This window comes from Malurus melanocephalus, unplaced genomic scaffold (genome assembly GCF_030028575.1).
Source record: "Malurus melanocephalus ecotype Western Australia unplaced genomic scaffold, MMel_1.1 scaffold_116, whole genome shotgun sequence".
NCBI classification, from domain to species: Eukaryota; Metazoa; Chordata; class Aves; order Passeriformes; family Maluridae; genus Malurus; species Malurus melanocephalus.
In genome coordinates, this window is record NW_026623348.1 from 1,348,919 (window position 1) to 1,374,892 (window position 25,974).

The following is a 25,974-nucleotide window of genomic DNA, read 5'->3' on the forward strand; positions in this document are numbered from 1 at the left end:
TAGAAGTTTCAGGAATGCCAAGGGGCATATCTGCAGCACATGGCAAAGCGTTATGTAAAGATGCCTTCATGACTGATCCAGGCTGGGCTGCAGCAGCAGAGGCAGAGCAGAGCTGGCCCTGAGGGAACCCCTGCACTGGGAGGTCACAGAACCAGCACAGCCCCAGCAGCCTCCACTCAGCCACATTGCTGCTGGGACTTGAGCTACAGAAAAGGGCTCTGCTTTAGWAACAGTCATCAGCCAGACTTCGTGGCACTGGACTGAATTTAAAAAACCTCAAAAATTAAAAAAACAGAAGTCATGCTTCTGAGTCATGGTGTCTGTTTCAAAATCCCACCTTTTGGTTTAAYTTCTCTTCTTTGTAGCTTTAAAAATCTCAGCTGTGATACTAATTTAACGTTCAGCCAAACTCAAATTTTGGGCGGTGATATTCTATTTACTTTTGAAGATAACCTTGACRTCCCTTCTGCTTTACTTTTTCTGACTTCTCCACACAATAATAATGATTCCTTTTTGTCTTCAGAAATCCTGGAATTAACCTGTTTTCCTTTATTTAGATTGAATAGGGATGTGAAATCCCTGAAACGTCTACAGTCTGAATGGATGTTATCTGATTTCAAAAGGATTTAGTATCATTGCATGAAAAATAAAGCTAATACRTGATTCCATAAAAAAATCTGTTGAAATTACAAACACAATACTTAAGAAGGGAAAACTGGAAAATACAAGTCAAACATACAGGGCCAAAACTCTGTTGGCACCATATACAGACCAGTAAGCAGAAGTATCCTTATTCCAAACTGCACAAACCCTTTGGAGAGTTCGCTGCAGCTTTYTTGTGACACAAACAACAGGGATCTAACTAGGTGTGGCATGAGTTCAGGGGTGTGGGCCACATATTTATTGTACATAGGCTTTCAAAAATGTCCAGAACCTCAGTTCACAGATTTCTGCACAATTTAGAGCTGACCTTTACAGTGAGAGGAGGAACAGAATCATTGAGGTCAAAATATGGACACATCACACAGGGCACACAACCACATCCATCTTGTCTGTCTGCAGGCACCAAACAGGACTTGGCTTGTGACAGAGGATATCTACATTTTTAATGCAATGGAATGCCTTGCAGTTCTTCACAAGAGTTTAATGATTACATAAAACTRCCCATTGATTCATAACCTTTATCTTCCCTATTTTCAAAAATATTGTAACTTATTAGAAAATGTTAGACAGATTGAAATAAACTGGCCCCAAAGATATGGTGCTGGGAATGTATAATCCACATCAGTTTAATACATAGTTGCCCCTGTTAACTTTCTCCTGTTTCCTGCCAGACATCCAGACAATAAAAGAATTTATACAGCTGGAAGTATTAGAATAAAAGCCAAAAGCAGTCTAAGGACTTTCTATGGTAAGGCATGCTCTGAAATAAGTAAGCAACATCTGGGTGGATTTTATGATTTGAAACAAATGCAAATGCATTTCCAAAATTGTATAAAATATATAATAGGGCATTACAAGTGGCACGACAGGCACTTTTCTCCAAGTCCAMGCAGTGTAGCTCCAAGTGGTAAGACATCGAAGATGAATCCGAATTAAAGAACTTTTAGCTGAAAAATCCCACACTGGATACATGGGGTAGTATGCCACAGATTGATTTTTGTATGTTTTCAGTGCCCTCTGAAACAGAACAAATTCCTCCACAGAATGATCGAGTGGTACACTCAGAACCAAGGGAAAGGGCTGCTGGCAGTGAGAAATTCATTAAGATTCTGGCTGCTCTCACATGACCTGAGTTACTAATGTACTCACTTGAACATCAGGCASTCACTGAATCATGAAGTAATGCATCTGACAGTGTTTTTCCATTCTTCACACATATAGCTGAGAATGGCTTAGGACAGGTTATTCACCGCAGTGTAACTCAATTAAGATTAATCCGGTAACAACTTCAGCAGCTTTTGGGGAAGTTTTGCTGCTAACTTACCTTGACAGGCCCCTGTTCGAATATTGGGAATGAAGCCTCGGCGGCAGGGGTGGGGCTGGGCAGGACACATCTCGCAGGGATGGCCCCACGCTCTCCCAACAGTTGCACAGCACAGSGTTTTCGTGCAGACAATTCCACTGAGCTGTCCCTGGCACATCTGGTTGGTCACCAAAGTGAAGCAAGGGCCRGTCCTGTAATCTGCACCAAAAAATAGGAAACCTGATCAGCATCACAATAAAAATGTACAGCAGAACTCACAMTAAAGCAAAACAAGAGCACATTTAGGCAGTTCGTTTTCACAAATTGCTCACCAACCCAACAATTTATATTAGAAGTTCTCTACAGAGAATTTTTTTTCTCTCTCTTTAATTCAAACTCACTGGAAATATAAACTGTGACTATTTTATCAGGAATATTATATCTGTARGTCACCTTTGCTGCTTGGGTTAATCACTCATAATACTCTTTCCAGGCTCTTGTCATCAGTTTGTTTTAAATATTCAGTGCATCATTTAAAAGAATACATATAAAAGATTTAGGATATATTTATTTCCATGAGTTAGATGATTGTTCTCAAATAAGGCTCAAGGGTGAATACAGACTGCAGGAAGTTTTTTGAGGACAGTTTTCACTGCTATTCAGGCATATTCTGGACCAGATATGTGGGCAAGCTTTGCCTACAGCTGAATGGAGGGCATGTGGAACTGATTTGTTTATGATAGGACAGGCCACTTAGTTAACAGACAGAATCAAACCAAGATAATAACAAAATACTAATAGGCTTCAGTTTGTTCCTTTCTCCAAGAGCAAAAACCAAACAGTGCCAACTCCTGCTATCTCCTGTACATCCAGGGTGCACACTCCAGTTAATTCTTCGCAAGCRACTCTAAAATGCTTTTTTCATTATGGTGCACCAGGACAGAGTCCAACATCCTGTAAGCACAGCCAGCAAATTGTGAACCTGATGTTTGTTTGAACTGAAGTAGTTACCAAGTAATTCACACTGCCTTAGTCTCATGATATTATAAATTCCTCCAATTTTCATGCCACATCTGAACTTTGTTAACAATAATATGTTTTTACTAAACCACTGTTAAAAAGTGTTAAATAGGGCAGAAGTGAGAATGGATTTCTCTCCCATCTGCTATATCTCCCCACACCAGATGCACCCTGAAGCCTATAATTTAATTAATCTTCRTGCCAACCCAGAGATGCTGTGTCCATATGCTGCAATTCTGATAACTAATCAAGCCATTCTGATATAATTAACACAACGGCTTACAGAAATCCTGTCACGAAAGCAGTAGCATTATATTGCCACTGTTACCTTCATCAATTAACATGATGATATTGGAAAGCATACTGAGTTCGACTGAAGGATCTATCTCTGATAAACTTATATTAAATGACACTAAATACTATTTATTGTTCATTAACTATGTATCACTCCTATAATTGTTCTATGTTTTGTCTAACGCACCTATAATCACTCAGATAATCTCTTTTCCTTTTAAAATACTGGATTCAATTTTCTCTTAGCCTCTGGAAATTTGTCCTGTATTTCCAGATCTATGGAGAATTAATCTGTGAGAACCCATTAGATATTTCCAGGCTCCCTGGTTAGCTGGACTAGCTGTATAAAAATACATAAATCCAATTCCTGCCATTGATTTCATTGTTAAAGGCTATCAGATTACAAGCATAAAATTCCTGTCCTATCCCTTCCAAACAGTACAACTACATTTACTGAACACTCCTGCCACCCTTCTCTAGCAATTTCATCAGCCTCATCAAGAAAGGAGTTATTTCTGATAACATTTCTCTCACCCTTGATTACTTAATTCTTTATCATCATCTTAACTTTCTTTGGCTTGGTATTTCTTATTGTGTCCCTTCATTTCCCACATTAATTTTCTACACTACAGCTTCTAGCTGTAGTTCTTCCCTACTTAGAAGCATTTTTTGTAACTGCTTTATTTGCCCAGTTCAAAGGGCTTGTTTTGTTTTTGTCAAAATCCACACTGCCTTCCTTCTCATTTCTCATTCTAGAAATGCATCTTTGGAAGCAAGCAGTACAAACCCAAATATTACCAGCTTTATCTTAATCCTCCAACACAGAAATCACTACAAATAAGTCATGATCACTTAYACCTATCAATTAAAGACAATTACTTCCCAGATCGATTTTTCATCCTTGATCAAAATAAGAATATGTGCTTTACTCTATGCAAAACTCCCAATGTTGTAGATCCTAACATTAAAACAAGAGACRACAATTTCTTCAGAAATGCCATCATTTTGTGCAAGCAACAGGAAATGTTCTGAGTACCTCCCCAGAATGAAATCCCTCATTGTAGATTGTCCCTCTGCYGTTTATATATAGATGGGTTAAAAAGGAGTTTTGTTCTGCGTCGCAGTGGGAGCACGCGTCAGACAGCAGTGAATAACCCATCTTGTGTTTTATGGTTGGAKATGAATGGATCAGCATTTACAATTGTTTGCTTTCAAGCTATAAATGACTTAGCAATGGCTAACATGTCTTAGAAATATGATGAACCCAATGAAGTTAACTTCATAATCATGCAAATCTTTCCACAAGGTCTCAGTAGCAAGATGTAGGTCAAATATGCACTCAAAACTAAGCAAGTCAGGCTCCTATTTCTTATTATTATGAGAATTAGAGACTCTATTTTTACCTAATATTTTTACTTGCTAAATTTTATTCTAAATAATCAGTTTTCTTCTCAATAWAGCTTTCCTTCTATTTTCTCAAATACAGTCATTCCACAAGTACAATTTTATTTTCTGTTCTTAATGGAAAATTCTAGAAGTCAGAAAATGCATATGAAAAAGATCATTTGAATGTACGCACCAACCTAAGGCCACAGAGAAATCCACACATCAATCCATTTTTTTAATACAGAGGCTGAATAAAAGCTTTAAAACKGAAGAATTTTAAACAGTTGAGTTTAAGATTTTTTTTACCTATTACAAGGTGAAGGCCTATGAGAAGAAAATGGGATTCTACTGACACACTGGCAAAAATGAAAAGAGGATATGAGCTTAAAACCCCAATCCTTATTTTGTAGCAAGAGTTTCCTGGCACATTCATGTAATTTGCAATTACTCAAACTACGTTAAYATGTAAAGCTCAAACACAAGGTATCAGTGACCAGTCAGGAGTTGGAAAGAGAGAAAGARGGAAAATATAGCAGGGAAAGCTATTACACACAATCTATATGGGTTGTTTTCTTCCTCAAGGACAACTTCATTGTAACTGAASAATGTTGAGGCTTGAAATTATTTTAGTAAAATGACTTTTTTAAGCTGTGCAACTGGTAATTCAAATCTTTTAAGTCACTTCTAATGCAAATTTCAGCACATGCAAGCAGCCTTCAGTAAGGCATTAATCACCATTATCCAACAACTTTATCTGCTTCTTCACATACTTCTTAGCTATTTTGATAAGGAATAATTCCGCAGGGAGCTTCAGACAACTCAGAAGATGGCAGAAACTGTAAAACTGCATTAACTCCATACACTGTTAAAAAGAGCAAGAAGGCAATAGAATGACACTGGTTTACACSATGCAACAATTCAGTTTATTAATTCCACAGGAAGGAATCAAGTTGCATGTTGACCTAGAGCTCATTCCTGTTTCAGTCARAACCATCAAATAATTTTTAAGTCTTATTTAATAATAAGATCTTTTATATTCCTAAAATCAGGAGAGAAGCTGCTGAAATATGTAGTTCTGGGAGGCTTTGATCAAAACCAAGCACAGCAATAACGATAATTGTTCCAAGTGATTCTGGACAGCACCAAAGAGACTTACAAGCACCAAGAWAATGCAAGACTTCTGATATCCGACACACATCTTCAGTCCCTAGTTCACAACAACTTCTGCTTAGTTTCAAGCACAATATAGCTTTTAATGTAAAAATAGTTTTAAAACATTGTGAATGAATGAAACCTGGATTGAGAAATGCTAGTGCAAGGATGCTGGATGAAATTTGGTCCCTCTTTCATCTAGGATTCATTAAGATCTCCTATAAGGAGTTCTTGATGTTTCAAATTAATAGCCTGATTTTACAAACTGATAACCACCTGTTAGGAAGGTTGATAGACTCCTTCACCTCTCTTAAAATTACTGAAAATTGAATGAGTGCCAAGGTCAAAGGATGAGACTGTAGCAAGCCAGCACTTCTCTGATCATGATAAAGCTCTCACTATAGAAAACAGGAAAATGCCATCTCTTGCCATCACAGAAAAATGCATAATGATAAAGTGAGCAGTGTTTTTCCAGCTCTCCACACACTGCAYGCACAGCTCACACAGTACCTTGGGCTGCAGCACTGAGCAGCAAACACAGCTCCTGCAAGCTGTTAGCACCTCACAGGCAGAAAATTTGGCATGAACCTCCAAATCCAGCCAAGACTGCTGTGCAACTGAAACCCCCCTTGGAAACACAAACCAGCAACTTCCCCTTTCTTGAGTACAGTGGAAAAGGGAAAGAACGGAATATTCCATTATCATACAAATAATGAAAGAAAGGTCAGAAATGGCTCTAAGGCAAGAGAAGTACCTTAAAGCTGATCATTAGTACAACTTATTTTCTTGCCTAGCAGCACTTTTGTTTCTGCTCTTTGGAGGGCTGCTTGGGGTTTTTTGCCAGCTAGGGATAAAAGAGAGGCATCAGAAGAGAGACTGCACAGGGCMCAAACACCATCTCATCTCTGCTCAGCGCTGCCCAGGTGTGACACTGCACTTGTGTCCTGTGCCACTGCTCAGCCACACATCAGGAGTCACAGTTGCTCRTACCTGAGAATGCTTCTTTGGAATYTGATCTCACACARCCAAAGAATATATGAACAWTTATACTGYCAATGGAAAAACACAGAGTCCATCACTCCACGTTTTACCATACTTSAGWCATTTCCCTCTCTTCAGAGAARSGAGAAATACATTTGAAGATGATGGRGAAAACYGCRATGTGCCTCATTTCAGAAGGCARGATGTGCYGTGTCTGAAATGAGAATTTCTGCAGTAAAATTTGAAGAATTGCAGAGTCTCAGCGCTGACAGCAGAGAACAGCATGACCAAGCTGACTGTAGCAGTARGCATCACCATAGCACAGAGACACCGAGCACAAAGATTCAGCACTTCAGGCCCAATTTCAAAAGCAAAGTGATTCTAGGTATCAAAGTGATATCTAGCTATATAGACACACTAAAATCTGATAAGGACAGAAAGAATGAACAGAAGGCTCCACATACATACACTTCACAAAAAGATTATTGGAAACCTGTGTGTGTCACTGTACAAAGGAAACAGGGAAGGGCAAGGAGCTTGTAATTCCATCTTCACTTTCAAAATGGCCCTATAAGTTGCTTGTAGACTATCATGAAATGGTATTTTGCATATCTTATGACTTTTAATTGCTGGTCAGAAAAGTGAATGACCATGGTCAGAGACAACCACAGGATTATTATCATTTACTTGCACCTTTCCTAACAGGGGACATGCCTCACATCTCACTTCACAGACCAAATCAAGACCAGACACACGACACATTCCCATGTCTGCTCAATGAACTAACTTCCAGCTATTTAAAAACTCAGACACAATAATGGTCTGTCCACAGGTGACACTGAAAGGCCAGTTGATAAATGCATCCAATCACAACACACTTTTCTTTCCACACGGGCCCATTTCCTTAAACAATTACTCACTGTTAAGCACTCCCTGTCCTCTCCTCCCCCCAGCCAGACACCATTACTCACCCCAGTCAGATCCCAATGTGTCATCATTGGAAAGTACATGGCAAAGATATCAGAGAGGGTGTTCAGAAGGAAAGAAAACAAAACTCTGTAAATATTTAAAAACTTATTTCCTATGATGTCTGACACTTCTTACCAATGAGGTTTGGTAGGTTTGGATGTGGTATGTGAAGAAATTATCACCACACCACTTCTGTCTGTTCCCTTCCAGTGCCAGAGATGGTTTCACGTATAAGCAAGAGCATTTCCCAGCTGCTTCAGTGCACAGTGCAGCACTGAGCTCAAACAGCTCAGATTTAACACTGGCTAGTGCTAAGATGTCACAGGAACTAGGGACTCGCAGTGCAACCATTCAGGCGCTGTTTCTGGCAGGGTTATAAACCTGGCAGCAGAAATGTCTGAAAATACTACAGCTGTGCTGTGGACAGATCACAGCTCCAAGTTGCTTCTCATTATTTTCACAAGAGTAAAAAACATTCATGGAAGCATACCTAACACTGGTACCACAACTCTTTATTCTGTATTAGGCATCCAAAATGTTATTTATTGCCTCCTATAATCCAGCCCAAGGAATATTACCCTTTAATTAATKAATCTGATAACTCCATTTCTTCATGTCTTCCTCACCTTTGCTTGTTGCAAATTGTTCTCATATATTGACTTGCTGGCACACTTCAGCCTAAATTTATTTTCCATTCCGTAAACTGCTTAACAAATCCATTTCTGCACAGATGATCTCTTTAATATGTCTATCTAGCAAATATTATCTAGTCTTCCTAGGATACTGATCAGAGAATAGGACTTTGAATTAATAACTTACTAATAATATAAGACTAATATTATCATTTACATTTGATGCACAGAACAATTCAGGCTGACTATTTTACAAAGTATGTTGGCAATCTATTTTCCAGAACAAATATACAGCTACTTCCATGCCAATTTTGTTCTTGCAACTGACCCAGTTCTCAAAGTCTGTAACTGAAAAGTAATAACATTACAGTAATAAAACAAAAAAAAGTGTTCAAAAATTATTATTACAGAATTGGAGTGATTTGTTGCACACATTTTAATCCAACACGCAGACTAAGCATTTCACCAAAAATCAAAGCCTTAGCTCTGTTGTTCCCAATTATGTGCGGCAGCAGTCCAAATACAGAAAATTGTTACCACATTTTATTCTTTTCCATGATGAAGAAAACAGTAAGCAATGCAGCTAAATGTAGAATAACTTCTCATTTCTGAATAGTCAGTTACCTGACAACCTCTAGCCTATCTTACTTTGCTGTATAAGCTGCAAAGGACCAYGTCTTTGCAGATTTTCACTTTTCCAATTTCTTTCACAGGCTAGCAACAATTAGATAAAATTCTGACTTGATTTTTATCACTCTTTTTGCAAAAAAATTAACTAGTTTTGGTGACATATTTATTGTCAAGACCAGATGATTATTAAGGAGAATGGATTCTACTACAGAACTTTGCAAGTTTCATTTAAAAAGAACAAGTTGGCTGAAGTTTATTACTACTTTTTAGAAAGTGTTCTTAGGAGCGCCACGTTATAGAAACGCTTTACATACCACAAAGTAATAACTATTAACTACCAAGGTAAAGACAAAGCTAGTAGACAAGCTCTGGATRTATTTTTTCTCTTTGGCTCCAAAAGACACTGACTAAAGTAACTAAGACTGTCCAAAAGTAGTGCAAACTGTKTAAGAAAAATAGATTCTAATGACTTACAGAATATTACATAGAGTGACATCCAAAGAGAGGGAAAATGCTTTCAGACAACGCAATGTGGACGATTTAAAGAGATACTGCTCAGATTAACAAAGGAGATAGAGTGGTACAATACACTAGAAATAACTTTTTCTTTTCTAAAATATAAATGCTCCTCTGCAGTGCCATTGCAGAGCACTGCAATGAAACTCAGTCCAGAACTGCAAATGGGTTATAAAGAAAAAGGGCAGGTGAGAAAGAGAGAGAGAACCAATTTTCAGTGCTCAAGCTCTGTGAAACACARCAGGAGTAAACATACAGCAGAAATTGAGTGAAGTCGAATTGCTTTCCATGTGGGAAGGCAGTAAATGTAAAAATGATGGTTTCTGTGCTGGTAATGAAATGTTAACGTAATGACACATACACAAATATCTTTTGTGGTCCTAACAGAACTCTGAACTTCTGAAGTCCTGGCAGCTCTTTAACAAGTAATGAGAACAATCARTATCTTACTCCTTTATAACAGGAATCATCAAACCTGACTGAAGCAAGCTCCCTCTCTTCCATAATCCAAAAAGACCAGCACTCCTGAGAAACTGTAACAGTGGAAAACTTCCACTGAATGAAAGGAAGGCACAGATTGTATCCCTGTAAAGACTCTTCTCCACATGGCAGACAGCTCCCCAGCCAAATTTCTAGAACCAGACACTTACTCAGGCTTTTGTATTCTCATATACATTTTTTTTGTGATATGATTTTAGTGATGACAGACTTGATATGATGTAAATAATGGGATTTCTTTTCACTAGCCTAAAGACRTTGGAATATCTAATACTGTTCTTAAGTAAGGCTGTAATGCAGAGTTTTATATTTTATACAGCCAGCTAAAAAGACATGAAAAATATCTGAGAAACAGTGACAGAGTATTTGATTTTCACAGAAATATTTTAACAATTACTTCATTTCATGGTTGCACAATAACCCATAAAAAAAATCTCAGGAAGTGTTGAAAATTTAAGTCAATATTGTACAAAAATTGCTTCAGACACTAATACCTCACCTCTAACTCTATGGTGAAACACATGAACTATTTAATTGGAATACCATGCAACCCTCTGTGTTACAGAATCAGATTCCTTCCTCAATGAAACTGTGGCATCACTCTGTGTGTACACCAGTGTAATCATGACCAGAATCTGGATCATTTTGCGTAAAACCAAGAAGGTTAAAGATCCGATCTTGATTCGCAAGTTTTCAACARGTATCATTTTATTAARTATATATTATAWYCAYCAATATGAAGTACAAGAGATGCTAATAAATGTGCTTCATTACTCATTTCTTTAAGGACTTCTATCATTCCTGTCTTCACTGACCTCTGTGGAAGGAATCTTCTCTTTGCTTAGCACTAATGGGTGGATGTCCCCCACGGTCAGTGAATGACTGGCCTCAAGTGACTGAGGACCATCACATCTTTAATCTAAGATTATAGAAACTATTTATGATGACTGTCAATTAAACCTTTTGTAAATCACATCAAAAGTCTGATTTTCCCAAGCAGTGAGAGAGTACAGCAAAACAAGTATCTTAAAATGGGAAGGAACAGGGARGGGAAGGGATATGAACCCACAGACAATTCTCAAAATTAGGCTCAAGTTCTCTTCTTACTTTCATACAGCAGGAGAGAAGAGCAAAAGGTCTTTACTGACACCTGGTAGTGATGTAATGAAGAGCACTTTTTGGTTCTTTATTTTAAGGTATTAGATGAGAACAACTGCAAGACTTCCTTAAAGACTTCGAATTACCATTATTTGAATTAGTACTCTAGATAAATACGGGAAAAGTTTTGTGCATTTACTGAAATYGTAAGCAACTCCACATTCTTAGCATATTGTTTAACATTTCTTAAGTTTTTAACAGCTTCTGTGCTGATGCCTTTGGCCTTTCCTTACTCATCAYACTTGCTCYCTATRTATTATTTTAGTCTAACASATATTGCAAATCTRTTTTTACCTCAGCACTGGCAACTGSCATCTCTTCWAMYTGTGGAAGGGAATGTCAGGTCCTAAAATTTCATTTGCCTCCACATGTGGGACAAATCATTAAAACCTGGAAAAGTCACCAGGCTGAGTGTCTTTARCAGGAATATTCAAGATCTAAGACTGCAATCAAACAGGTTTTTGTTTCCTCCCTATTAGACAGAACTGCTTGGTTTTGTGGCTATCTAGACATGACATCCAGCATGAAGCCCAGGTCCTAGTTACAAGAGAAGCTTTAGACTCACTGACTTTGATGAAAGAATGATAATTCAGTGGGGGAATCCCACTGCCTGTGRCTGCATGAGCACTCTCACACAGAAAACAGCCAGTGCTGGGGGCTGTTGGAGAAGAGAAAGACCCATCCAGCTTCAGAGGCCTCTTGTCAAAAGCTGGGCCACAGTGSTTCAACCAGAAGTGACACACTCCAATTGTATTTTACTAATTATGTGCTTACAAGGAATAGCATCAGAATCCTGGAAATTATCATGTGTACTGARTAGTCCATGACACTGATCACCACCTAGAATAATTTCTCATTACTTATTTTAGAAAACAAGGTTTCTCTCGCCTTCATGGTGCATAAATCCCATCAAAGCTGATCTTATTTTCTTTTTTTCCATGACAGTTACTGAAATTTATCTGTGYAAATGCACGCAACGTCTGGGATTAGTGGTTTCAAATAACGGAGTACATAAAGTGGTCCTCCACAACATACATGAGAGCCAGTGAGAACTAGGTAAGTCATTTTAATTTGGGGGACGTGGGAGAAAGGAATTAGGGGTTCAGCAAACAAGYCAGGTGTCTATGAATAACTAACTAGCATACTAAGGGGAACAAACAAGCTCTGGTCTGTTCTTTGCATACTAGCACACTGTAATGCTGATTTTATACCAAAACGGGAGATCCCAGTTGAAGAAGGGGGATGGTTATACATGTACATATATTTGCAAATACTTGCACTTCTTTTATACTCTTCCATTTGGGGTACAACAGATTCAAGCTGAAGTTTTGTTACACTCTGGCTGTACAGAGATGCTCTAAAAGATAAGCAAATACTCARCACAATAGGAATCACTCAGATTTAGGTCAGCAAACTGCAAGCCTCACTAACTCCCAACACAGGAGTACTTAACCTTTGCGTAACAGTGGGGCGTTAGCCTGTCATGCGACCCGAGCCTCCCCTCCCGAGCTTACACCGCATGCTGCAACACCCTGCACAGCCTGGCGGAGCTACACATCACTGCTAATGCATCATGATGGATGAGCAGCACCAGAATCTAAAACATATGAAAATCAGACAGCCATGGGCAACAGAAGTCCCTTAAACACATTTTCAATTCTTAAAAATCATTAAAAAGCCTTGAATTTAAGCATAATTTTTATAAATTTAACTATGTTATTTATCAATAAAACAATAATTTATGTAAAATTTACAAGGCCCTTRCAAGCTTTGCTTCTGTTTGCAGATAAAAGTATCCGCAGAAACTGCTGCTGATCCAGATGCCTGTCTAATACATAATACTTCACAGCCTTGCAAAATGCTGTGTATTAAAGGTTGGAAACTGCTTTTTGGCCTACTTTCTGCACTGACATACTGAAAAGGAGGGAGAGTCTTGTGGTTGAGACACTTGGCTGGGACTGAGATGACCTGGGTTCAGTTTCAGACTCTGCTACAGACTCCCAGTATGTCCTTACACAAGTGACTTAATCTCCCTGCATAATAGCTTCCCACATGGAACGTGGGGCTGCCAATACTTCTGGATGCTGGTGGGGCTTTTTCCTCTTCAGACTACACAGCCTTTGGGACACAGACTTGCATGTTTTCTGAACGATAAAGGSAACCTCAAGCTGAGTTCAGGCCTCTTGGCATCACTCTAACAAAATGAGAAAAGATCTTTCATGTAAAGTTTTTTGTGTTATGATTCTTCAACATTTTATGGTTGGTTGGGTTTGGGCTTTTTTCTTTTTTGGAGGGGGGACTGTTATGGTGCTTTATGGGGTTTTTTWAATGTTCAATTAATTGTCAATTTCTAGCAAAAAAAGAGAGGAATTCGCTCCTGAGATTTTCTGTGCTGGGTGAGTGCAACAGCAGCAGAACACATTCCACAGAGGAACTCATGCACAATCAATTAGGTYGTCTAATTAATTTTCCAACTCAATAGATGCTATGAACTTTCTTTCAGAAACATACACATGTGTAAAAGCAATTCAAAAACTTGTAAAATTTTAGAGGAGAAAGACTGACAAGATTCGCCTGAAGGGAATGGGTTGCTACATGGGAAGAATGCCCTCTCACATGGGATTCATATTTCTGTCATGAAGGGAGAAAACACATATGGGGGGATAAYAGTATTTTCCCATTGACAAGGCTGTGTAGTTACCATTAGGGACTGACTTGTTAATCAGTATTTAGAGTGATTTATGATATTAGCGTACCCCATAATTAGGGAGATAGAAAACATGTGGAGAGAAAAAGACACATTTAAAAAATAGGTTTGAACCAAACATGAACAAAAAATACAGATATTTACAGGGAGTTTAACCACATATTACATAAGGTATGCTACAGCATCTAACAACAGATACCTGTTTCTCTAGTCCTAATGCAGACAAAACTTCAATTAGCATCACCCAGAATTGTGTCTGAATAAGGGCTCTGGGACAAAGAGTAAAACAAGCAGGAGAAGAACAGCCAGAGAATTTTCTGCCTTCTCTCACAGGGTCTTCAGCAGCAAACTTTCAACTGCCATGAATTTTCTCTACATTTCCTTTCCCATCATTGTGAACATCCAAAAGTCCTTATTCCACACTAACATCATGAAGTGTTTGTAAGCCTCGAGTTATAATTGTGATGTCTGGATTAAAACAGTGASTTGTGACATTTCTAAAAGTCCTAAGGGAGATGACAGTGAGTTATAGGGAATACACAGATAGTTGATAATCCACAATTATGGGAAAAAATATACAGAAGCACAACCAAGTGCTTCAGTTGGGATTTTACTACGGGTGTTTCTATGCAAACATAGAATGGATTTATCAAGAACTTAGAAAAATGTCCATAGCAAATGAAAAGTGATAAACACAACAGTTTCTCCAACCTGTAACAGCAATCAGTTTTCTATTAGTAACTATTTCAAACAATGGGGTTGCTAGAACAGATGAACAGACAGGAGAGAGACAGAAAGCTCTGGAAAAAATGCTTACTGTTTGTAGGTAGGGGAAAGCCAGAGCAAAAAGCCTTCAGGGAACAAGTGCGAAGCAAACAAGGATACAAAGAAGCAAAAGAGCAGAGGGATGAAAAACAGGAAGGCAGCAAAGACGGAATGGATCAAAGCAAATCTAAGAAACGAGTGGGAGGCACAGAGACAAGGAGAGATAAACAGTGGGAGCCAGCAGACACCATGTGTGAGAAAGGGAGAAAAGGAAGGGGAAGGGCAGGAAAAGGCTGGCCAGCCTGGGAGCTTCACCAGCCGACCAGGAGAGGGAAGCTTGCCAGGACAGGCCAGYCAACTAACTAGGTAAAAATGAGGGACAGAGAGCCAAGTAGGAGAGAGCAGCTGGCCAGCCAAAGCAATCCCAGAGAGGAATCCGTSTATGGAACTGAGTGGGTGCAGTCCCAGCTCCACCCAGGAGCCGGGGAACCTGCAGCAAGCACCACTCTTTGCAGGGGGAATGGGCAGGAGCAGCATTCAGCTCTGTGCTCCAAGAACAGCAGTGAGCAAGAAGCAAAAAGATGCCAGAGAACATCCCAGCAATAGGATGAGCATCTCACTGACACATCTGGCTATGCACTCTGAAATACTATCCACTAGAATCATTGGGTGGCCAAATATGAATAAACAATGACTACACAAATTGCAGATATTAACCACCCATTTTCCCAAAAGGCATTTTCCTCACATTTGTGGAGTTGATATMCATATTTCTTCTCTACTTTGATATTTTCAAGCTGATAAAGTACAAATTATGTACCCCAGTATTATTTAAATAGTTCAATGTCATAATCCTAAATCAGGAAAAAAACCCACCAGGCCAGTGATAAATGAGAAAATGAGATTAAAAAGGGGTAACAAACGACACAAAGAATGGCTTAATCYAGCAGTGACAAAATACTGCTTATCTGTTTAATTAGGCAGCTCCTATCTATCCACCTCAAAGAAATCAAACGTTGCTATAGGATTTTTACTAGATAGTAAATACTTATGCTGTCTTCTGAAATATTTTGACACTAAAATAGCAATAATTGAACAATTGAGTGGATCAGAATAAATGGTGGCAAGGCCTAATTGTGTTCCCATCTTTAGAGCTAAAATCTATTATTTTTTTAAAAAAGAGCAGTAAGGTGTATATAYATAAATTATTTTTAAGAAGAACAAGCTTCATTTCACAGTCAAAACAGACTGTTAAGTGCATCCTGTTCATTTTTTTTCTCCCCAACAAGTCTTCCTGGCATAACTCAGCATCATACAAAGCAGGTACTTAAATTAACGGGCGGTCTTGTGAAGGAATCAGGATTCAGACAAAAAACAGAAGTGAAGTAATCCAAGTGTAGGCAGTGTCTCAATGTTTACCTTACCTTTCTGGATATAGGACCTGATCCACACAACCAAAACTCCTGAGTAAGTTTTTGCTTTTAACTTCACTGGGCTTTGAATGAAGTATTAAACCATGAGGAAGCCAGTGATCCAATTCAACTCCCTTACCCCTCAAACCAAAAGGAGAYTCACAGCTGAGACAGACGATGCTTTAAGGATAAAGAGTCAAATTCTGCTCAGGACCAAGTGCAAGAGAGCAATACATGCCAGCAGCACCTTGGGATTCCTACAGCTTGTAGAGGAGAGAGGGGAAGGGAAACAGGAAAGAAAAGGGAGCACCCTTCTACTGCTGGGGAGCAGTGAAGAGTTAAGAGGGGGAAGCATACAGAGTGCACCATAATACAGTTTAAAGTTCCTCTGCGGGAGTTCATGCATCTGTCTAAGCTACAAGGTTTAGCAATTGCAGTGCCAATTTAAACTTGTACCTAAAAATGTAGGAAATATTTTCTTTCAATTTTAATAGAATGGGTACATTAAGCAATCTAGGTGGTACGTGTGCACCGCTTCCAACAATGTTGGTGGAACAACAGACTGCTCTGCGTGGTCTCTAAAGTTTCAGCTGCTTGTAAACCAGCACTGTGGGAAAATTTTTAGGTGGCTTAAAAAAATACTCATAAAACAGTAGAAATCTCATCATTTAAGACACTTCAGTGAAAGAGAAAATTTCCTCCTGATTATCAGAAATATTTTGCTTTATATCCAAAATGTAAGAAGGATTTCCTCCAGAAATAATGTCTTTTATCCACACCATTCTTGTCAGGAAAGGGTCTGAATATCTGTTTTAATAATTAAGTTTCAGGTTTCAATTACACTTGTGATAAATAACATTCACATGAGAAAAATGTTTTTAGAGCATCAGATGGTTTAGTCTTATAAAATAAAATAAGCTTGTGGTGGTTAAACTACCCTTACATAAGAACATTTTATTAGTGTGAGAATATACTCTAACCTTAAGTTATAAAGACATTTAGGCCACACGTTTGAAATGAGATAACCACTGGACTGGAACTCTTGTCTGGCAGCATGCTGATCTCTTTCTTTCTCCCATTTCATTTAATTAGAAGCTTGAAATTGGATCAGCAACTTTTAAACAGCTGATTTAAAGCCTTGTTCACAAAATTGATCYTGGTTATTTTTCACAAGAGCATCAGGCTGCTCCTCTGCAGGGCAGGGATTCAGCTGACAGACTTGTGATCTCATTCCACCTTGGAAGAAGTGTGGAGAATCACTGGCATCTGCACCTCTGCATCMACATCCCACCACTGCAAACCACACACAATACTGAATATTCAAACAAAAACAACRAAGATGAATAACAGACTCAAGGACATCATCTCATCAAAAAAGGAAGGCCAAAAACTTCCACATCTGCTCTAATTTGAGCATAACCTAAATCCTACTAAATTGCAAACATCACCTTTAGATTTAAAACAGCTCTTTACATTTCATCAGAGGCTATTGGAGAACACATATAAAAACTTGTCTAAGTGTTAATCAATGTACATTAACACCCTTGCATTCTAAAAACACTTTGAAAATGAGAATATCACATGAAAGACTGYACATAAGCCCAAAAGGAAAAGAACAGTATATTACAAAACCGAAAGAGGCTGTATGGATTTTCTTTGCTATTTACTAGAATATTTCTTACTCATCATCCTGAAATTCCTAGTTGCACTTAAAAAATACCATTCCATATAATGGTATTTTCTATACACTATAACCACAATTTTTGCTAAAACATGTTCATATTTGTGGCTTATGCATCTAAGCACTTTAACATTTAAGCTTTAATTCAAAATTACTGATCAATGTTGTAGCACAGCACAGATCTAACTGCTTTCTCAATRACTTTATCGAAATCTAGCTGACAAGATCTGATCAGGTCTTCCTGCCTCCTCATTCAAAGCACATTTAGGCCTTTGGGTATCCCTTTATTTTATRTGAGTAGGTTTTGAATCACTTTGATTGTGACTACAAAGTTTCATCCAGGTTTCACTTCTCTGAACAACGTCAAGACTTCTACCTTTAAGTTTAAAGTACTGTCCTACTGTCTGAATATAAAACTGATACAGGCACAAGTGTGTGTGTGTGTGTGTGTGTGTGAAGTGCATGCATAATCCACCCTCCGGACATAGCAAAACAGGCTGTAGAATAAACATAAGCCATTCCCTGCCGAGTTTTGGCAATAGTTTACACCAAGTGGCAAATCATTATTTCTTCAGACGTTCACTGAAATAATTATTTCTTCAGATGTTCACTGAAATGCCAGTCAGCTTGAACTCTTTTGGTATTTGGATGCAATGGGCAGTTGCCTAGAAATTTCACAAGCGGTATCTGATGCTGAGTCCCTGTGTAACTTTCTATAAGATTACCCAAATATTTATGAACAAAGAATAAAATTTATATATGCATATGTATAAACCCCATCTAATTTGTTTRAATAATTTCAGATGCTAAAAAACTCAATTGTTATGTCAAGAATTCCTTCAGCAGACAAAGGTGAAGCAGGCTCTCAGTAGTGGGAGGTGTTAAAAGTAGCTCCTGTAAACTGCACTCCAGACAACTATCACTGAAGTGTCAAAACTATCTTAATTCTTCTCACTAAGTCTCTCTTCCATCATATTGAATTCAAAGGAAGTGTTACTATTTATTCCAAAGAGGACCAGAATACCAATCCTTATATATTTGGGAGATAGTTGAATCATTRATGCAAAGACTTGCTGTTGTTGCAGAGTAACAAAGACAAATTCCTCCCAGCTTGAACTGAAACGGACATCAACAATGTAGGCTGAAGGAAGTTGTTATTTCTACTCAAAATTCTAAACAGCTGTTTTCAAGGCAGATTAAAAGATCTTTCAATGTCTGGATTCARCTCAAGAGCTTTATCTAATGCATACTTTGTATTTGAGTATTTGTTGAATTAGAAATTTAATAGAGCAGCTGAGTATTTTAAARTCTTTTGGAAGATGTGAAAAAGGGATGTGAACTCTAGCACACCCTGTAAAACATAAATTTCTTACCAAAAGAATATGTTATTCATGTGCTCTGTACATTAGGTCAATTATTACTCACTTTCTTTGGAGAGTCACCAAGTGCCTCCACCCTTTATAACAGAGCACTGTAATCAACTGTAGTAAGAATAGCAGAATTATTTGAATACACACTGATGGCTCAGGCCTGAGCTCAAGAARGCCTGAATAGTAAGAGACTAAGATRGATTTGCCATCATCTTTCCTTTTTAAGAGGGAAAGAAATTAATGTTTCCTTGTACACCTTTGTAAATAACTTTGATTGCACATAAATAGGGAAGAATTTATAAAAAGGAATGCTTTAAATTTGCCTTCCAATTTAAACACTTGTTATTTAACGACAAATTCCATAAACATTCTGATACCAAAACTTCTTCCACTGCACGTCTTTCATTTCCGCTAACCCAATTTAACCTCTCATCTTCCTTGCACTCAGCAGCTGTACAAAGCACTTTTTTTTGTACTGACATCAGCAAGTGAAGTGCTAGTGCTAGATTTAGAATGCCTTCTAAAATCACGACATTTTGTATTGAATTTGGAACGGAGTTTGATACAAGTTGTACTGTTGGTTTAATATAGTATCACCTTTCATGGAGCCATATCTTGTTGGGTTCCTGCTGGGACCTGAGAACTGAAATAGCACAAGGTTTAATGCATGGCACTTCGYTTTGTCCAGCCTGGCTCAGGCCAAGAGAAGCATTTCAAATTATTTAGATAACCACACAGATTAAATACCCAGCAAGATAGCTTGCTAAGTCATTCATCATTTGCCATTCCTGGCCTGTGCTTGTGTCTAGCAATGTTTTTATTAGAAGAGCCATTCACATGAATGGAATGCACATCTCCACTGGGTCTCCCCTGCACAAGCAGCAGTCTAAACTTCTCAACATGCCTCCAATGCTCTTTCCCCAAGATGTGTGAAAACTGCCTGGCTAGGTCCCCTCTGTCATCATCTTCTCRCCTATCTTCCCTTCTCACCTGTTTCTCTCGCTTTTGCTTTCTAAGTCCCTATACCCCTACCAAATTTCAGTGTATTAAAACATTATCCTCTCCTTACTTTCACCCCTCAAAAAGGTCACAAATCATCCCCTTATTACTCTTTTACTCCTCAACTCAAGAATCAAGTAGCTGGAATTAGTTCACACCATGTGGCATAATTCAATTCCATTCATAATATGTGCATCATTAAGCTGTATCTTATCTTAAAGATTATTGGAGCCAAAGTAACAACATCAACTCTTTTTTCACAGGATCCTTTCACAAAAGTGGATCACTCAACTCTTGTTTCACTGCTCATCTCAATGGCAGACCTTTTGGCCTCCAAAGCCTGTGGCTTGGAAGCAATTTTTGACTCTCTAGCTTCTTCTGAAGCTTGTATTAATCTGACTGTAAAGCTGTCATACTTGCATTTTACAAATCTCTCCAAGTTACCACCCATAATGTCCCACCAGGACATGGCTATTCTCATAAAGGCTTTTATCATATCCCAGCAGGACAATTATACCTCATTGCTTGCTGGTTTTACTATTACCTCTTATAAACATTTCAAGTCCAAGTAGTGTTCTCTCACTGTACTGCTCAACTGAAATAAGACATCTGGACAATCCAGCCCAGAGACCAGTCCAAGGTCCTTTGAAGAAACAGTTCAAGGTGTTTAAGATCCATCTTAATTGCACTTTGATGAAAGTGCACAGCATGCTCTTTCCACTCTATGTTTACCACCTTTTTGTCACTGTAGTGCTCAGATACATAAGCAAACAGGAGCTTTTGAGGTTCTAAAATCTCCCATCACCAAGGGACCCATTTGCCCCCTAAAACAGGTGAAACTATCAAGTACCTAATATGTCTCCCCATCTTTTTGTATGAAATGACAAGCAGGTAAGTACAATTAGTGTCAAGTGCAAACAGAAAAACTCCCCTGACAGTATTAGTATTTTTTGTAGTTGTTGGTATTACTCAGAGATAAAACCATTCCCTATTCCACACCCCACAAACCACTGTAGTCTTGTCAACTTCTTTTTTAAATTTTAAACTCTGTTCCATTTTTGGAATTTTATTAGGCAAATACATTAGAAATTATCAGCATAACATGTGCTCTCATTTCACAGCACTCAATCACTGCCACAGGACAAACAGTCTCTGGATAACAGAACACGCAAGTAAGAAAAAAACCCAGAAGATCCAGAATTAYGAACACTTTGCCAATGTTAGCACTGGATCTTCATTAGATAGCGAATAGATCTGAATGATACAGCTGCTGGTGTTAACAAATTGCAGACTGACATATATTTTAACACATTTTCCAGAGGGTGACTGGACACAGTCCKGGACAACCAGCTGATCCTGCTTGAGCAAAGGAGTTAGACTAGGTGATCTCAAGAGGTTCRTTCCACCCTAAGCAATTCTGTAAACTGAAATACAGTTAAAATTATCCTCTCTCCCTGTCATTCTTATGGTTCTACTTTTAAAAGAATGTAAATGCACCCTTTGATAGGTAGGAGTTACCCCACTAAACAGCAGATATGCATTTTTGTGTGCTGTCTGTTTTTGCTGGAGATAAACTGATTTTCCAAGCCTTGCTGAAAACTCAGCTATCAATAGATTCAAGGGAGCCATTATAAGCAATGGGACCTAGGTAAAGGGTTAATCTTGATACTGAAGAGCACTACGAGATCCCTGTATATACAGAAATAAGGAAAATGGTAAAATATCACTGAATTTATGACCACTGCTGCATTGCCAACAAGGACATCTCTGACTTTGTCCCATGCTGTGAGCAGTGGTGCAGGATGAAAGCATCAGCAGCCACTTCCCCAAGGAGGTGAGAACTGTGAGCATACAGGTTTCTACTCAGYTCCTGCTTTCCTCTGACTGTCAGCACCTCTGTGTTAGAAGAAAAAGCACTACAGGGTCACAGAAGACCATTCATTCCAAGGAGTAAGGAGCAAATGGGGACAGTAATGAACACCTGGCAGTCATTGGGTAAACTCTGCAAAAAACATAAACGTTGAGGACAGGATCATTATAAACCCTGACCAAGATCATTTGGTAAGCTAGGCTTACTCCAGTAAAATGCTCTTTAAAAACTGAGTCACACAATAAGTTAAACATTCAGGGACAAGTAAAACAGTACAGAGTCCACTCCTTTAGAATGGGAGATCTATAATCTGAATTTCACCACCACCAAAAGAAATGAAAGGTATGGCACAGCAGCCTGCAGTTCCATTAACTGACCTGTGACAGTTTAGCTTGGGTAACGCATGCAAGAGATACAAAGTAAATGTATAAGATCAMAATCAAAAATCAGGGGCTTAAAAGGTTTCATGTTTCTTTCTTAAAATATAAATCCATGTGTATATATGTGTAACCACACATGAACTTTTTAAAACTTCCATGCTTTTTGAAAATTACTTATCCCCAGCCTTTGTATACCTTCCTACAAAAGCGAATACTGAATTTTGTTTCTTTATGTAGCGAAATTCCACCTTTTTCCAAAAGAAGTTTCTTCTGGATAAAGAGTGCAAAGCCAGGCTCTGTTTTACAACATAGCAGAACTTGGAGAGTGWTATTTCTCTCAGGCTCCTTTCTTTTCAGACCTTATTTAGGCCTCTTTTCTTTTCCTACAGCATTTCTCTAAAATGCCAAACTGTACAAGCTGTCACAAAAAAAAAATATAAAAACTATTMAGTCTGTATTCATGAACCTCTCAAGGGCAACTGGAAGTGAGAATGTGCCTGTCCTTACAGCTGCTCTTAGGCAGTTGTTTCCCACAATTTTTTGCAGCTTTTATGCTGATTTAGGATAGATCTCTTTATAATCTAACAGTTTACTTTAGAAAAGTTATTTCTTACGGAGATTTCAACAGTTCTGTTACAAATATGTAGCAAAAAAACTTACATGTGTCAAAACAGTTGCACTGACCACTTTGAGCACCTCTGTTTAAGATGCATTTTCATGAGCATTTTGCAGCTGACCTACATAAAAGAATTGTTTTACTTGGAAATGCCTTCGTCAGTTTATCCTTTCATTAGGTTAGATCTATGTTTAAAAAAGGTTTCTTTTCTTTGTTATAACTGAGCATCAAGAAAGTTTTAGATCACTTGTAAAAACAAAGAAAAACAAATGAGTCACAAACTTGACTGAGGCATCATGCATACTGATATTTGTTTCTGTGGCAACTCTAACAATATTCTCAGCTTACCAGYCCAACAAGAAAAAAAGCTATGAATGAGTGATTCACAAGGAAGCCATTTCTTTTCACTGKGATAAATGAGAGGATTTCAGGTAGCTGTGCTTTCTTACATCAAAACATATTGCAGCCCAGAAAAGAAGGAATAATTTTCTCCATAAACAGCTAAGTAGGCATTCTAAGATAAGTTCTCAGCTGCATTTACTTATTCCTGTATGATGTCCAACTCCAGGAGTCACCATTTCAAAGGCACCTTTTCTTTGGAAAGTTCCATGAGAAATCATTATGCCCAGTTATTTTATTTTCGGCAAGTTTTGGCTGAAATTACAAAAGTGGGCCTGGTTCAACAACAAAGCTTTTGCAGTACCAGAAGAATGATCTCAGTGATTCATTCTCCTATCAGTACTTTCAATGTCCTACATGCAAGAACCAAATCTTACACATTAGAACAATGCAGCTATTTCATTCAAACATTTTTATGATAATCTATACCAAATACAGATTCCACAATTTGTGATTAATTTGTATGCATCTCCACTGCTATGACTAAAATCAAAACAAAGCAAAATCCCAACAATACTGCACATCTAAAGGTCAGTGTCCTTAGCAGCCAATCAAGAAGGCACGGAAATATRAAAAGGTCTGCCAAATAGCTGAATGAAAACTTAAGATTTGTTTGACTGAAACCAAAACTCAATTTGGGTTAAAATGTAAATGTTCAGCTTCATGTACAAAATTTGGAGCCCTCACATCTCTCAAGAGACCTAAGCCATATGTACTTAATCATTTATGGACYTTGATTAAGCTTATAAGGATTTGTGCTTTTATAAGCACAAAGCATAGAGCAGGCAACACAGGATCGGTTATGGGGTGTATTTGCAAGGACCAGAAAAATGGATAAAAGCCTTCCTATACACGAAATCCTAAAAATGCATTTTGGCATTAAATAACTGACTGAGCTGAGTCGTCTGAGTTCTGATCCAGACGTCTATTGATTATATTGCTAAGTATTAGAAACCACTTTAAATCACCCACAATCATTCTGTAGAGGTGGACTTCTCCACCATAAAGCTGCAATTTCAATTTTAAAAATTAAAAAACTCAGCCAGTTCTCTCAACCTCTTTCATAGGAAAGATAATCCAAAGGAGTTTTTATTCTAAAACTAAAAGACATCAAGGGTGACAACATATATTGAAATTATTTTGAAGTCAGAATAACATCATTTTGTGACTGAATATATTGATCTTCAGCCTGAAGCCATTTTTCATAACTTTTCAGAGGGGAAAAATGTATRCAAGAGTGCTTACTTCAGGCCTTCAAGTTTAGCCATCCTTCAGTTTGCTGCTGTAACACTGTACATGCATTCATGTTACAGGGCTGCAGAAACTACATGTCTATGTCAACAGATGTGTTTCTTGGAAGAAAGCTACAGAAATCAAGTTTATTCAAATGTTTGCCAGCTACCATATGCTGCAATACTACTTTAAATGCAACATAAGGCTTTGGGAACATACTTTTACTGCTATCTACACTTTGTTATTTACTTTCCATTTAGACTAAATACCAGAGACGGGGCACACTAAGGGGTGCAGAGTCCTCTTTGCAAAAACATTCTACCCGTTGTAGTATTTAGAAAGAAAAAAAAAATATACAGAGCCTTACATTACTCTTGACCACTTTCAGTGGCTGCACTTTCATAGAGAGGCTCTGGGACAGATATTTTTACATATGGCATTAATTCTGGGAACTTTTAATAATGGCCAAATATAATTAAAAATTATGCAAAAATTCCTGCCATGAAGAGAGCAGTACAGAAACTACTCTGTTTGAAGGAAAAGCAATCGTTTGCTCATATTCTGAGTCCATAAAAAAACAAAACACACGTGGTACATTTTTAATATTTGAACTACATCAGGCCCAATTCTGCTCCTATGCGAAGCGAGTGGCAAAACTCCAGAATGCAGCAGGATTGAGCCCCTGATGTTGTCACAAGCATTCAAATAAACAAACAGGACTGTAACACATTCTAAGCTTCCACTGTGTTCCTCTGAATGAATCCAGACAGAAAAAGAAAAGCACATTTCATTGCATTTCTCAACACAAGGATAACAACAATGTACAATCTTATATAGAACTCACCCTCCTAAATTATAATCAGCCAAATGACCAAAGAGAAACAGCAACAAAGAGTCAAGAAAGCCTTTATGCACAATTTTGGAGACAGCTCTACCAAATCTGATAGGATTGTCTGATCTCTCCTAACATCAATTTTTCCTCTGGACTTTCATAAAGTGCAGGATACAGGGATGTTTTCACTGACCCAAACATGGGCATCTCCCACAGCAAGCTAAATCCCCTCGGCTCTTTTACAGACAATAGAGAGAGCTGTCAATGTTCTGAATCACYCTCAGGGGAGCATAAGCTAAGTCTCTGCTCTCAGTCTCTTCAGGAACTCTAAAAGAAACTGCAGAATCTGTAACTCACTCAAGTTATTCAGAAGAACAGTCAAATAGCATAAAGACGCCATCCAGGTTTTAACCAGCAGGAGAAATTGTGCTTTGCCCACCTTTTCTGTTACCTGTGACTGCTTTTCTTTAATAGTATGACTACTGATAAGCTAAACACTGAATGCATC

General features: G+C 38.1%; 1 protein-coding gene across 1 annotated transcript in view; it reads right to left on the bottom strand.

Annotated features, from left to right (window-relative positions):
• FBN1 (fibrillin 1) overlaps positions 1-25,974 on the bottom strand; it is a 139,924-nt gene that overhangs the window by 87,083 nt on the left and 26,867 nt on the right. Inside the window, exon 6 of the mRNA XM_057369896.1 lies at positions 1,988-2,185. Coding sequence (XP_057225879.1) covers positions 1,988-2,185 — 198 coding nt within the window. The remainder of the gene's footprint in view (positions 1-1,987; positions 2,186-25,974) is intronic.